The 16330-nt window shown below is 33.6% G+C and overlaps 1 protein-coding gene across 2 annotated transcripts in view; it reads right to left on the minus strand.

The window, feature by feature from the left end:
- Nucleotides 1-16330, minus strand: part of LOC149569106 (DNA-directed RNA polymerases IV and V subunit 2-like) — a 261527-nt gene that overhangs the window by 137524 nt on the left and 107673 nt on the right. For both annotated transcript variants that reach the window (XM_089821887.1, XM_089821888.1), the window contains exon 3: nt 12681-12917. In XM_089821887.1, the coding sequence (XP_089678013.1) occupies nt 12681-12917 (237 nt within the window). The remainder of the gene's footprint in view (nt 1-12680; nt 12918-16330) is intronic.

A 16330-nucleotide genomic window follows, 5' to 3' on the forward strand; every position in this document is an offset into this window, starting at 1 on the left:
GGAAAGCATTACACCCGTGTATATTGGAAGCATTCGGGAGGTCACGTGTTTCAAGCATATCACAAGAGAGTGAATTTTTAAAAAGGCAGTAAGGAGGAGATGAGTATAAGGCAGTACTGTTGAGAGTGGTGAAAGCGAGTTAACAGCAGAGGTAACAGGAAAAGCAGTGGCAGGCATAGCAGTGGTCTGAATTCGTATTGGTGTCTGGACTCACCATCTACACCGTGTGTGTGCAAGCTCATGGCAGGAACAGCAGGTAGCAAACAGGACTCCATGGCAAGGCAGATAGTTTGGGGGCCACTGTTGCTACTATAGCTCATCCACGGCAGTGAGCAGTCACTGGAGGAAGAAGGAACCAAAACATCAGTCAATCGGTAGCTATACTCTCCTCACGGCAAACACCAAATCCAGGATGGAGTATATTAAGCAGCAAGCCAGTTTACTAAGCAGCTATTGTATACAGGTTCTTCCATTTTCATGTCTGTGTTTTATAATACTATGTGTCAGCGTTTTGCAAACATAAATAAAATCTATGAACCCATTCAGTACTCATTTATTCACAATTTGAGATAGTAAAAGCATGGTTTGTGCCTGTTGTATGTGAAGGTTAATATAAATACAGTATTGATATTATCTGAACTTGTTACATTGTATGCAAACCTCGTAAATATATTGTTATATATTCTGGAGTGAATCTTTCTCAGCAGGATTAGAAATTAATATCAGGGTTACATGCCAACTGTATGACAAAACAAACCAAGTGGAGATTTAATTACTTTTTATCATTTTAAGCACAGATCATTACACACAAGGCTACACAACCTTCACAGAGGCAATGACTTCAAGTAATTAGTATAGACGATGCTGCTATGGAATCATCTCCTTCTAAATCCAAAATGAAACATTCAACCTTCGTACAATATGCTATGTTATCACGGTTAATTTCCCTGCCACTCATCTTATTCTCCAACAGTGTGAATCAGCTGGCCAACTTGATCTTCTTTTCACAGGGATCAATGCACAACTTACCACTAGTTTCAACATGAAATGTTCAATGAGCAGAAATACTGCTTCCCAAAAACAATATAATGATCTAGACTTCTGCTGTAGTAAAACATTCAAATCTCCAATAATAAATGTTTGAAGCATGGAACAGATTTAAACGTCGCCTGTATTTTTCTTTTTTTCTTGTTCCTTCCCTAAAGAAGGAGAATGAAGCTCTTTAAAAATTATTGGTCTTTGGCCTTTGTAACTATATAAGCTCGACAAAGGAAGTAATTTAATCAAAATCATGCTTCTTTAGTTTCGAGTCCGACTCCAGACTTCAGAATAATCACCTTGCCTCCGAATGCAGTAAGTGCAATAGAATATTCTTTCAGGACAAATATTAAAATATTGGAGTTTCAAGTATTTTGACAAATGAATATGAAATAGTCAACAATGAGTAATAACTCATCCAGAAAATACTTAGAAATTTTTAATCCAATATTTTCAACACCTTTAATTCGCTGCAAATGCAAAGATGAGAACAATTTGTAAACTCAACATACGGATTGGGGCCCACTCACAAGTAATGCATCCTCAATAAATATTCCAATGCCTAGTTTTGAATAATATTTCAATCCTACATTAAAGTATTTACACATCAACAGGGATTTAACTCAATTATATCTCCAAACCCACAACATATATTATGAAAAAGTACAAAGTCAAAGAACAAATATTTACATACTCCAGAAACAATGTCTATTACAGAAGTAATTGAAAAATATTTGCTTGTTAGTAACAGTGATCAAGAGATCAATTTATACAAAACATTGAACGATGTTTCCTTAAGAAAGAATAGTAAAGAATAGAAACATTCTACTCTAAAAACAGAAAACTAAATATTAGAAACATTCTAATATTTACAGAAGATTACAATAGATAACCTTAGATACTAAATAGAGATAATAGAAACTATCTATTATCATAATACCCTCCCTTAATGGTTAATCTATCTAGAGCACGAAGCTATCAAAAAGCGTAAAAGGTAGATTCTGTCTGCTCATTGTGGTCCGCACTATTCCCTGTGGGCTGCGAACCAAATTGCTTAGATAGGGCAGCTAAGCACTTTCGACATTCAACCTTCATGTGCCCAAACTTGTGGCAATAGTTATATTGAATGTCTGTTGAGAAGACTACTGATGGTACTTTGGATAATGCTCCAAAACCTTGTGGATGACCATAATGCTCCAAAACAAACAGAAAAAAGCCATGATTTTTGAGGTGAAAAATCAATCAAAACCCAACATGATTTTTGTGATAAAAAATCAATCAAAACCCAACATGATTTTTGAGGTGAAAAAATAATCAAAACCCAACATGATTTTTGAGGTGAAAAAACAATCAAAACCCAATATGATTTTTGCGGTGAAAAATCAATCAAAACCTAACATTAAAAAGCTTCATTTTTTTACGAAAAAATGATAAAACCCAACAAATAATTTTTGAGGAAAAAATTACAAACCTAGAAAGGAATCTCACTCAACTTTGCGAATTACAGAATCAAAAATTTTGAAGGGAAAATTTATAGAAACCCATAAGATTTTATTTTTAGGGAAAAATTTTGAAAACCCATCAAAATTTTTGTTGAAGAAAAAAATTATGAAAACCCACCGTAATTTTTAAGGGGAGCAAAAGATGAGACTCTGCATGGTAAAGTAGCACATGTAAACAACATGCAACCCTCAAAACGTAGAGACCTAGAAAATTTGAAAGGTGACCCAGAAGAGAGCTCGAAAAACCCAGAAAGAACATGTCAGTTTCTGGATTGACTGGCTCAAAAATCAAGGCCCTCAAAAAAATCTGACAACAGCCTAGTTGAGCTCTTGGAAAACCCACCAAGGATTAGAAGTCAACAAATTCAGATCTCTCAAAACAAAAACCCTAGTCGGATTATATAGAGAGTTGGAAGCAAAGATGCATGTAAATAATTTCAAAAATAAAAGGCAGATAATTTCAACCAAGAAATTATAATTACTTTTGGAAAAAAATTGAGTATTGGCTCTGATATCATATTACGGAAGTAATTGGAAAATATTTGCTTGTTATTAACAGTGATCAAGAGATCAATTTATACAAGAGACTGAACGATATTTCCTTAAGAAACAATCATAAAGAATAAAAACATTCTATTCTAGAAACATAAAAATAAATATTCGAAACATTCTAATATTTACAGAAGATCACAATAGATAACCATTAGATACTAAACAGAGATAATAGAAACTATCTATTATCACAATAATGTCATTCTGCAACCAAGTATAATTCCTCCACAAATCTTTATCTAGTTAATCATCTAAGAGGCTCGAGTGTGTCCTCCAAGATAATCTAGGGTAGATAGTTGCACTATTCAAAATGATTACTTCACAGGCAACCATTCCCAAGAACAAATTTGAAAGAGTTTCTCAAATCACTAAATAAATTTCTCCAAATTATCTCCCTCTCTCTTCCAAAGAGCCTTATTTAACAAATGCTTTTAGTTACATTCCCATACAATAAATATTTAATTAATTAACTTTGTAAAGTTTTAAATAGTTATTTCATATCTATTAGTTATTTGATAAAACTATTAAATAATTAAATATATTGTTTTTAAAGTTTAGAAATTAATTAACCTTCAAGACCTTTTCAAATGGGGGCACTAAATTTTTTCGAGCAAACCACATAGGATTGCATTCATGACTTTCACATTGTATGATAGAGGAATTGAGGGAATCATCTGACCAAACACCATAACATCAAAACTAAGACATATTAGATAAGAATGCATTCAAACACTCCAGAATGCAGCATAGTTGGAGCCATCAAAAAGGGTGCTTTGATTATAGCAAGACTTTCAAGAGAACCCATGTGTGCGATCAAGATCAACCTCTGAGTGTTTAAGCACTTTTCCCAAAGGAACCCCACTTTGATACCAATTGAAAAGCGAATAGAAAATAAAAAGAGGGCGCACGGATCGATGTTTTGAAATTTTAAACACATGAAACCACATAAAAAGTAAGATATTATAGAGAGAGAAAACATCAAGAAGGAAAAACTTTATAATTTATAACGATGATTGCAAAATTTGTCTACAACATATATATTTCACTAGATAGATACTTGGTGGCCAAATATAATCTGCCATAATAATGTTGGGTAATTTAATATTTGTCGTGGAGTTATTGAACCTGTAATGGTTGTGAATGTCAACACTTGAGCTTTATACCTTTTGAATTACAATGAATGTTTGTAAGGCAGTCAGTGTGAGACTTAAGTTTGGTCCATGGGATTTAATTCATTGATTGCAAGGGGAATATAAAGGTTCAAACAAGGTGTTGGAAAAATTATAATATTCACCAGCATTCTCAAACTGGTGGCAAGCTCTCATTGTCAACACAATTATTGTTTTCTATGGTTATTCTTGGGGCATGAGGAGTTATTTCTATTAAAATATTAGATAGTTTCTAGTTACTCTCTCCTTGCTTTTCTAATGGTCACTCTTTTTGTAATGTTTCCAGAAACTCCTTTTGTACGTTATAGAAACATTCTTGTGTATACTTGTATATATAGATCATTTATGATCTCGATTTAATAACACATTCATTATTTTACCATAATGCAGTATCATAGCAAATTCCTGTCCTCTTCAAAAAAATTAATTTCTTTTTCGAAATTAGTTCAAAAATTTTGAAATATTTGCCCTTAATGTGTTCAAAATTTGCATATTCTTTCCTCCAAACCTAACTAAGGATTCAAGGTCCCATTATTTTTGCAATTTTCTTTGCACAAAATCGAAGGTCCTTAAAATCACATTTCTTCCTCAAGATAGTGGGCATCTTCTTCCTATTGCAAACGTGTCTCTGACTTCTAGTCATGTTTTTCTTATTTCTTATAAATGGCTTAGGCATGTTTTTGGGGGGTCTTTTACAACCTTTTTTTATTCACTCACGGCCTCTTTTTCTACAAAATGCATGAGTTTCGTCACCATTTTTAGTGTTTTTCTGCTAATTTTTTTCTCAAATACAACACATTTCTAACATTTCTCGCAATTTCTGCCTCCATCTTCTCCATTCTTCAGCTAACATGACCCCTGCATGGATTAAAAATTGCCTTTTTTTTTCAAATCCACCCTCTATCCAAGAACTCTGCAAAATAATTCAAGTTTTTTAATCTTACTAAGGATTTTTGGAACCCCTCAATTACCGTGTCGGATGAAGTAAATTTTTGCAAATTTCTAGTGGATTTTTGCAGATCTCAACTAGGTTGGACTTGCTTTTTTCTGGGTGCATTTTTTGTGCCTCAATTTTGGAGCCAACGGAATCAAAATCTAACAATAGATTCTATTTGGGTTTTTGAGCTTTTATCTGGGTGTCTCTTCAAACAATTAGGGTCTTCTATCAATCTACCTCTAAGTTCGTGCCATTTTTAATATTCACAATTTTTGCATTGAAAACATGTCATGGCATCTCTCGCCAATCTTCCAAGGGAAGGTAGTTAGCAATTCAATAGAAAGAACTACAACACCGGAAGCAAAGAATAATGTCGATCTTCGAGAACCATCCCCTTGAGGCACTTTTTTCTGGGTACCACGAGTCATCCTACTACAGAGAATGCTACTCAAGAAAAGTTTGATGAGTGTGATCATGATGCGGTTATGCGGTTATGCTTATTAAGCTTTCAATTACAGATGATCAACTGCCTCAAGTGTCGTCTAGCAAGAAGCTACAGAGATCTGAACAACACTGAAGGATCTCCACGAGATATCAGATAAAAGCAGAGCCTTCTTTTTTGAAGAATCAACTATTCTCTATTATTATGGATAAGCACATGTCCTTACAGGGTCTAAAGATTAAGGACATCAGAGATCAGCTTGAGGCCATTGGTCATACAATAGAGGAATAGGATATGGTGGTCATTACTCTGAAAAGTCTAACATCATCCTATGAGATGCTCAACATTATTGCAACTAATATTGACCTCAAATTTCCAAATTTGTGCACCAAAATTCTGTAGCAAGATTGTTGGAAACAATAATTTGGTAGCAGTGCTCCTTCATCCTCCTCTGAACATGTTTTTTTAGCCCAATCCTTTAACAAGGATAAAAGCCCATCTCAATCATCTGCTCAGTCTCACAATAGCTCTAAGAATAAGCAAAAATCCTATGCAACTATTGCCACAAATTTGGTCATGCGATCCAAGAATGTAGGACTCGCATTGTTTCCGACCAGCAGAAGCATGGAGGGTCTCAACCACAAGCCAACATTGCAGAACATGCAGACCTCTCTGACCAAAACAAGGCTGCCTTTTACGCTTTTGAGGACATGCAAATTTCTGTTTTTAGAAGATAGATTGACCATTAAGGGAGGGTATTATGATATTAAATAGTTTCTATTTACTCTCTCTTACTTCTTTTTGTAATGTTTCCATAAACTCCTTTTGTTCGCTATGGAAACTTTCTCTTTCTCTCTTCAAAATGTTTCTATTTCTCTCTCTTTGTTCGTTATAGAAACATTCTTTTGTATACTTGTATATATAGATCATTTATGATCTTTGTTTAATAACACATTCATTATTTACCATAATAATTTCCTGTTGTCTTTGGGCTTGGACATAATATCCACTGTGAATTTGGTTGTGGCACAAGCCTGGGCAATGTTGCTATGGGATTTCATTGCTAGTATAAGGGAGCAGCACCTTGTCCACGATGCTTGAAGGAAAATCTGGAACTGAATAATGGCAGCTTCTGGCACCTCATAAAGCCAAGAAAATTACAACGATGATTGCTATTCTTAATGCACCTTCAAACTAATGCACACCAATTTGATGATGGTGCCTCATGTAGATTTGACTATCATTTCCGAGCATGTATTTTGGAAAGTAAGAACTCAGAGCTGAAAGGTGTTTGCAAATTCATAAATGTTTACCAAATGTATAAATCAGAAACTTAGTGGAAAAGGAAGATTTTTGTAAGGACTTCACGACGATATCATAATTATATTTGTTTGGAAGGTTGTTTAGTAATTGTTTACATTGTAACTTTGTGTGAATGAGTTTAATTATCTTGAATCATGAGCATTTAATTCAACAGCAACATTTAGAAAATGCCAAGAGTGATCTTTATTGCATAGACAACCTGCACTTGCAAATCGTTTGTCTACAATGTCTAAACACAATACAAACATCTGGGTCACACATGAATATGACAAGCATGCGATAGAATGCACTTGAAGGGAAAGTACACAATTACGTAATGACAACTGTTTCTATCCCTCACACATGAATATTTTTAAATTCAATAATAAGATTTGATAATTTAATAATATAAAGTGAAGGATTAATTGATATATAACAAGATAGTAAAATAAGTTTTTTTATGGATCTAATTAATCAACTTAAACTTTTAGAGCTCATGATCATCTATATATAGTGGTTGTGTACCAGTGTAGAGTTTGAGGTTCTCTGTGTCAATGGCTAGATAAGTAATAAATGGAATCTCATAGTACTAATGCAGGAAGTGAGATCCTCATATAAATGGCTATCATGCTAGTGCGAGAGATGAGTAACCCAGCATAAATGGCTAGATGAGAAATGGATAATGTTGTGTTAATCCATTGGACTGACACGCTGGAGATAAATGAGACTCGAAACATGGGGTAACGCGAGATGTTAAAATCTCCATCTGGCTACCATGGTCGGGAATCAATAGATAGTTTCCATGTGCCAAAATATTCTGATGATGTCAAACATATGCATATGTGATTGGCCTTGGATAGAGGATGTCTCATCCAGGAAGAATCTTAAAGGGTGCACTCTCGAGAAGACGACGAGGTAGCTATGAGCTAGGGAGCCCAATCAAGAGATGTTCTTAAGATTGGGGTTTAAGATAGAGGGTAGACTATTGTAGTTAGACTTATTATTATTTAAGTTCTAATATTTATTTTGCAGGTATTACTTGAGCCAAACTAAACCTAACAGTGGGGACATTATGGTGGTATCAATTAAAAAATCAAGTGGAGGACACCCAAAGACATCACATTACTTTAATGCTTGTGATTTGGTAAATAAGCTAATATTAAAATAAGTGTATATATTTCCAATGTTTTGTAAATAAATTAATGGAGAAGTAAAGATTGTTGTGAGATAAGAAAATGATGAAGTGAAATATTAATTTGACATCTTAATGATTCATCATAAATTGAAAATGCGTATTGATGGGGAAAAGACTAGGTGGGTAAGAGGGTAGGGTTGATCCCTAAAGCAAGAGGGGTATGTAATCCACTCTTGGGTTTAGGCTTATTGAGCTATGGGACACCACCACAATGTCCTAGTGCTCTAGTATGCTATAGCACCTAGGCATTGCGAGGGATGGAAAGAACCTATTGAAAGATCATAGAAGCCTTAGCAAAAGGATCAAGGTTCTACACAAGCTTTAATGAGGTCTCCTTGTCCAATCCCTAGATGACCTAGCCTATACATTGGTATGGTGTAGTACCTAGGCATGGTGAGGGATGGAACACACCCATTGAAAGATAGGAGAAGCCTTGGCAAAAGGATCAAGATTCTACCCAAGCGCTAAAGAGGTCTCCCTTGTCCAATCCCCATATGACCTAGCCTACACATACATAGTGAGCTTACGAGCAATAAATAAGAAGAGATACCTTGATTGATAAAGAAATGATTATATCTAACTATGATGTTCTTATGAATACATTATAGGCCTTATAGTAAGAAAAATTAGTTATAACTTTTTGATCTTCTCATAAGGAAGAAATATAAGTAATAGAGAAAAAATTATTTCTAACTCTAATCTTTATAACTAAGACTATTAATATTGTTTAAAGTATACTCACATTTCAGATATATATGCTAACATTTATTCCCTTTGTGCAAGATCTCTCATTGTCATAACCTTCACTCAATAGATTATATGAGTCGATTGATAAAATAATATTTGTATTATGTGTATGCATCGTGTATGCTTCGTGTCTTCATGCACTAATGTGTCTTCTTCGTGTATACTCCATGTCTTCATGCATTTATGTGTCTTCTTCGTGTATGGTTCATGTCTACAAGCATTCATGTATCTTCTTTGCCCACACTTCATGTTCTCATGAATAACAATGTAAACTCCCTGCATACCTTATGGTTTTTGTATCCTAGTATATAACTTGCATGTTCACTTTACAAGAAAGGTTCAATGTCAACAGTCATTGCCTGAGGACAACCAATTTGAGGAAGGGTGGATTGTCATGTCCCCTAATTATGATAATGTAGATAAATAGGTCATGAAATAAAATAGTTATAACAATTATTTTAATGAATATATACTAAATTATTTGAACTATATTTTAATAAAGATATACTAAATTAATGTTGGAGTAAATGACTATATAAATCATATTAAAATTTCATCATGAATAAATAAAACTGTACTAATTTATTATTATATAATAAATAATAATATATTATTGATATAGTAATGCAATTTCCCCACCTTCGGGCTAGAGTCGAATGCTATACCCTGCAATAAATGGTTAGTACAATATCAAAATTTGCATGTAAAATATTTCAAAAACATTGAATTAGTAAATATTAATTTAAAATTCTACCCAAACTACCCCTCCTAATCCCTCAAAAGAGATCTTTCTCAAACCATCTAACCCTATGATGAGAACAATATCTCGATTAGATGATTATCATTAAAAGAGAATCTTCCTTAGGCCTCATTAGTATCTTTGGAAACACTACTCGGTAGAGAACCCACCTCTAACAAGTCTCTTATCTCTGACATATGCATATGTTTGACCACTACAATATATATTGCCTCTAATGGATCCTCTAAAGTTCCCTCTGTGGATCCCAATTTGGAAATCCAACATTCGACTTAGAATGCCCTCTAGACCTTGAGTTCTCCTTTCTAGAAACTCGACATTCTAAATGAATGCCCTCTATTCTTTGAGTTCCCTATTAGAGAAACTTGACATCTATAATAGATGCCCTCTACCAAGATTAACTTGGTTGCTCTTATCCACGATAATTCATATTCCTCCATCCCCTTTTTAGTTGCGCTTTTACCCTATGGCTATTGTGTTGCTTTTAATTCTCATTTCTTCGAAATATTTTCTAAGCTTGTGATTATCATAGTAGCAATAAAGTATTTACAAACTACTTCTTGCTCTGATCTCTTTATAATATATGCAATAAAAGGATTGTCATTGCTCCATAGGGATTCAATGATCGTTTTCTCTCAATTTAATAATATGAATGATATTTTTATTGTTTCTAATAATGCTCTAACTTGCTAATGCATTTGTTGATTGGTACCTTATATACCTTTGTCTCTCGAATTATGATTATCATCAATTTACAAGGTATCATATGGTTTTCTACTTCTATCCTTGCCCGCTTATGTAGCCCACGTTGTCTTCACTGTTTGTCTACTATATGGTATTCGTGATCTGTTTATTGTATATTTCATTCCTTACTCCCGCTTCGCTAGGTGGCATTCATGCTATTAACGTAGTTTTCCACACCGGTAAGTGTCTTTATCGTCCTTCTTTTCTCCTTTTTCCACATTGGCAAGAGATATCAGGCTTACTCTGTATATTGTCTGTTTCCTTCTGTATTATTTGTTATGTGGTATCATTAGACTTGTTCTCCAATTTCGTTGCTTTCTTGGAGGTGGTTGTATTTATTCTAGCTTATGTCTAGATTATGTCGCATAGTCTAAAGATCCACATTATGTTTCTTCTGAGCATGTGCGTAATCTGAGTCCGCTGGTATTTGTACGTTAGTTCATACTTGCCATATTCGTTATCCACATTAATGATAATAGGGATATGGCTCTGTCAATCTATTAGGAATGCTAGTCTTATGTAGTCGATGTTTGTCTTTTATTATCTTCCTATATTCCTGAACTCTGTATACAATCGTTGAATTGTATATTGAAGTCAATATCTGATTAGTCTTTCATTGTGATTCAACATTTGTTTCTTCTCCTATTACATTGTGCATTGGGTATCTTCTTATTCGTCCATACTCTGTATAATGCTATTTGCATTATTTTAGAATATACATTTTCTATTCATTGTTAAGAATTATCTCTACTCGTATTTTGTTCTCCATCCCTCCCCTTCTCCAAGCTACATTGTCAAAGAGAATTGGGATGCCATTTCTTAAATGGGAACACTATTTGACTATGCACTAGTCTTTTCCCCTATGTTGGGACCGCAATCTCTATTCCTTCTTCCCCCCTTTCATATCCTATTTCCCCGATTATTTATACATAGGAGAGCCTACCTTTGATAAAAAGTTGTGCCTTATTGAATAATATTTATGATGCAAATAAGGGTATGATTCTCATCTAATTATCTGTTAAGTATAATTAAACTGAATTGAGAAACAATCAACTTAATTTAATAAATATTATTAGTTAGGAGTTTTTCTCATATTAGTTGATCTTTGATAAATATAAATAATTTATTATATATTGCATTGGCTTCCTAGTATCTAATATCTCTTATTTCTATTTTGTTCTTATAACTAATTATTTAGTTTGTATCCTCAGGGAAGGGGATATCACAAGTAACAATATGTTACGAAGATCTAATAAATAATAATCCACCTAATAAAGTTAAAAATAATAATTTTATGCTTAAATATAGAATAGTAATAAACAAGGATATACTACAAATAATTATAGTAAACATCATCCATATATAAATTGATATAATATAATATTTAATCTTTATAAAGAGACAATATATTAATAAATGAATGGAATCAATTACTAAATCAAATTAATTGATTAAATTATGCAAAGTCATGACTGATGGGAAACTAGATATAAGTATTAGGATGAAAAATCATTTAAAGGGATACATAGATAATATATGAATTAGGTTTGACATTACAGAATTGAGAAATATCCAGGAATTAGGTTTACAAGAAACTTAAAGGAGAAGTATTTAGTTAATGTTTCAACACGGGACATTACAACATGGATGACACCCTAGGACTATATCCTTTGCCCTCAGTCTAAAAATTCCAACTGATGTAGAAGGAACAAGGAAAGACCTTACTATGTGATTCATGTAACCTACAAAATAAATTATAGAGAATATATTATGGAATTGATTTTCTACAAAAGTCACCTTTCCTGCAAAGCCATTAGGATAGATAGGATCAATAGTACTATTGCTATTGCCATCTGTTTACCATTACAACGAAGTCATCAAGAATAAACTAAAGAAAAAACACCAAACCAAAATTGTAACCTATTTCCATTAGCACATTATTTCCATTTTCTTTGTATGCAAATCATTCTAAGCTGACACAATCTAGCTAGTTCAGATCAGTGGCCATATCCAAACAAACTTTATAAGAAAATTGAACCATTTGGTCATAAAAAATGTATTCTCTTCCAAGAATACCAAATTCTAAATTTGTACTTTGAATGATCCAGCATTAAAAACATGCAACATGTAGCTATTATCATCCAGTACAATTGGTTTATGGTTCTCAACTTTTATGTATGCAAACCAAAGGAGAAATGTTCGAAATTGGATCATATGTGGACTGTGTATGTTTTCTGGAAGGAAAGATATCCTTTGCCATATGAAAATGAAAGAAACAAAAGTATGATTTCAAACCTTTTCGTGCCCTTTTATGATGAAATACCCTCCAACATCAAACAAGCAATCAGCTTCTTTAAGAAGGTCTTTAGAGTTTAAACTGCTCAAGTAGCAAAGTTGTGATTTCACCATGATAGGAATTCGGCCAACTTGAATGTTTTCATTAAGAAGATCCACATGCGTTCCACTTTTCATTAAAAAACTTGTACCGCTTTTTGACTTGTCCTGTATTTTCTGCCCATCCTTTTTGTAAGTCTGCAATTATTACAACAGTACTATGCAATAAGAAAAATTTCCAATAACTTGGAATCAATACAGTTACGAGTCCAAAGAACATTTTTCAAAAAGGATAATAAGTTTCGATCCAGCTCAGTTCATTGGAGATGTCATTAACCTCACCTACAATAGAATGAACATATCCATTTTTCCATTTAGTAATTTGAAATCAACAGCAATGATTGCCAATGATAACAAAATGAGATATTCATTTCAAAATTCAATTTTGAAATGAATGGAACATTTTCTCAATATTTAAATTGGCCATTAAATGTTATTTTTTCCTTCGATCATAAAAGAACAGAGAAATGCAGCTCCATACTTATGTGCGTTTTGAATGATCCAATTTTAAGATGATATTCAGTGCAACAAAACAAAACAAAACAAAAAGCATTTTAAATATCCATAAATATGAAACATTTGACATCAAAATATGAGGAACCTTAATACTAAATTTTGATTTTAGCACAACTTTTAACTATTTATGAATTAACTTTATCCTAGAGCGTATATATGCTGATCTGTTTTATCTAGGAAACAATTATCCATACAGTATGTCACCTTATGTCCCTATGTAAAATTTCATCTTAAACTGACAAGAGAGGAGCTGATTCAAATGATAAACAATGGACTAAACTTATTTCACTCGAAAAAAATTAGACACTTAACGAATGCATAAATCAAGTACAAGTCCTGGTTCCGACTTATTTCATTTCTTAATTGTTACATATATTTGTGCTGATTAAGAATTCAAAATCTACTTATTTAGAAACAGAAAAGTGAAAATCAAGTTACAGTATTCATTATCAAAGTTTCACCATCCTAATCACTGAGGGAAAAGAGTAAATAAAATTGAATGACTCTTTAAACTAAAAATGTAATAAAAACACAGAGTTGCCAAGAAACCTCATTCTAGTGTTAACGTTGTAGCTTCAGTCAGATTGAATTAATCTAGAGATAATCCTTCTATGGTTATTGGTTTGTCATCAGTTAGAAAAACTCACATGTGTCTAATTTTATATATATATAAATATATATATATATATATATATATATAGAGAGAGAGAGAGAGAGAGATGATTATACATTGTGTTAATAGTCTAATGGTTATTAAGTTACAATTACCATAGAGACATGTCTCCTCTACACATGTATTTACAATCTAATCTGCACTTGGAACACACACACAAAAAAAGAGAGCAGTGCTATTACATTTGCAGAGATACTTTCCCTTAACATGGTATCAGAGCTAGTCTGCAAATAAGATAGTGTAGGATATGCATTAACATCGATGAGAAGGGTTCCAAATGAGCCACATAAAGGAGGAGATTTTAAGATAGTGTAGGATATGCATTAACATCGATGAGAAGGGTTCCAAATGAGCCACATAAAGGAGGAGATTTTGTAACAATGCCTAAACTAGATATAATTGCAGTGCAGTACAGACAACATAAAGACTTCATACAAACCCTATTCAACCGAGTAGCAATGGAAAGTGAATTGGAAGGATTTGCCATCACGGGAGCAGGAATTGATGGTCTTGCCACTGCTTTAGGCCTCCGCACAGTGGGAATAAAAAGCATGGTGTTGTAGCAAGCTGAGAGCCTGTGTGCAACAGGTGGTGGCTTAGGAGTCTACACTAATACCTAGAAGGCTCTCTCAACCCTCGGCATTTCTAACCAGCTCCACAAGCACAATCCTGTTCTACTACAAAGCTTTGAGTTGATTTCTATTGAAAAAAGGATGGACATATGTATTTGTCACTTCGAATTTGTGCGTAGAAGACAGGACACTCAATTGTCAGTGTTCTAAGGTTTACTCGCAGGCATTGGGAACCGAAATTTGAATTGCTTGATGGGCAGTTTGAACTGTGGCAGAGAATGAGTTGTGTGAACGCAAGAAATGTGCTGCAAAATTTGGGGATCCAATTGTATGTATAAGTGCCATTGTGGAGAATGAACAAGGAATAAAATTTTCTGACCCGACATATATTTTTGCGATAGGGATAAATCTATATGATCACAACAAATAGTCTATGGTGCAATGACTATGTCGAACAAAATCTTAAAAGCCTCTTTCCAACATACTCCCAAGCAGTGTCAATATTTGGAGTCTCAATCATATCTCTGTTATCATTAAAAAACATTTCTGATAAATGATTTGGTGAGGCAGAGGGTATAACCTTGTTGGTGCACTATTGTTTTGGTAAAAATCGTGGCAATGAATATTCCTTGTTTTGTAGGCAATAGCGTTCTATGAGATGGAAGATTGCCTTGACCAGCCATTCTGACCAGTAAAATGTTGTGCAAATGGTAGAATGGAATGCAATAGTATCCCAAAAGGAGAATCATCAACAACGAAGGTTGGAAAAACTGTGCATTATGAGAGTAAAGACCATGGATCATGTTATCTAAGCTATTTGTATTATTGTTTAAGCTGATTTAATAGAAATATTAAAATTGTAATGTGAAATATTTGACCAAATATCAAACTAAAATGATGCTAGTTTTTTCAAAAGCAAAGGGTGTTCTTTTTGTGGAAGCAATGCACACAATCTATTAGAGCTGCCACCTTGTGAACTCGATACCTCCATTCAATTCACACCATGAACATGGCGCGTGAGTTGTCTAGCAACAGTAAAGTGGAAATGGCTTGGAGAATCCTTTATTATACATTCATCAATTACAGGCAATCCACCATATATGTAGCCTGCAGCATGAGCGTTTAAAAGAAGCACAATTCAATCAAGATGTTAAATATAATGTTTCTTTTAAATATGCACAAGATTTGTTTGTCTAAATGTCAATCATGGATGGACTCGACATGGTATTGATTTGTTTGACAACATACTTCAAAGTAATTGTTGTCACTTATGAAATACCGTCAGATTTGATATTAATGAGCATAACAATGGCTAGCGATTGGAATCATTTAATGGAATCCACCACTCTTCAGGGAAGGAAGAAGTGAGGAAGAATTGTCTCTCTTTCTCTACAGATATTGGGTTTCATGTTGTGGATTCCTCGGGCAAACAACATAACATTGGCTCATGGTGAAGGGAGTTGGACAAAAATATATTTGTGTTTGCACTTATATAATTATTTGGCATTTCTAGAGAACAAGTGTGAGAATTCTATTTAGGCAGCATTATCCTTCAACTAGCTTTTCCTACTACCATATGCAACAAATGGGCATTATGATTGGATGCTAATCTAGAATGTTGTGGACTTATGAGTACACATTACAATTTCGCAACTTTTTAACACGACATCAGATTGTCAGACGACAATTGTGAGGATACATATATTAAGAGTCAGAAAGAAGTTGATGCAAAATTGTTCAAACAATACCAGAGTGGGAATCTTACATTGTGCGAGGGAGTAATAACCAAT

This window comes from Cupressus sempervirens, chromosome 3, assembly GCF_028749045.1.
Source record: "Cupressus sempervirens isolate cs-2001-9-10 chromosome 3, ASM2874904v1, whole genome shotgun sequence".
In the NCBI taxonomy this organism is placed as follows: Eukaryota; Viridiplantae; Streptophyta; class Pinopsida; order Cupressales; family Cupressaceae; genus Cupressus; species Cupressus sempervirens.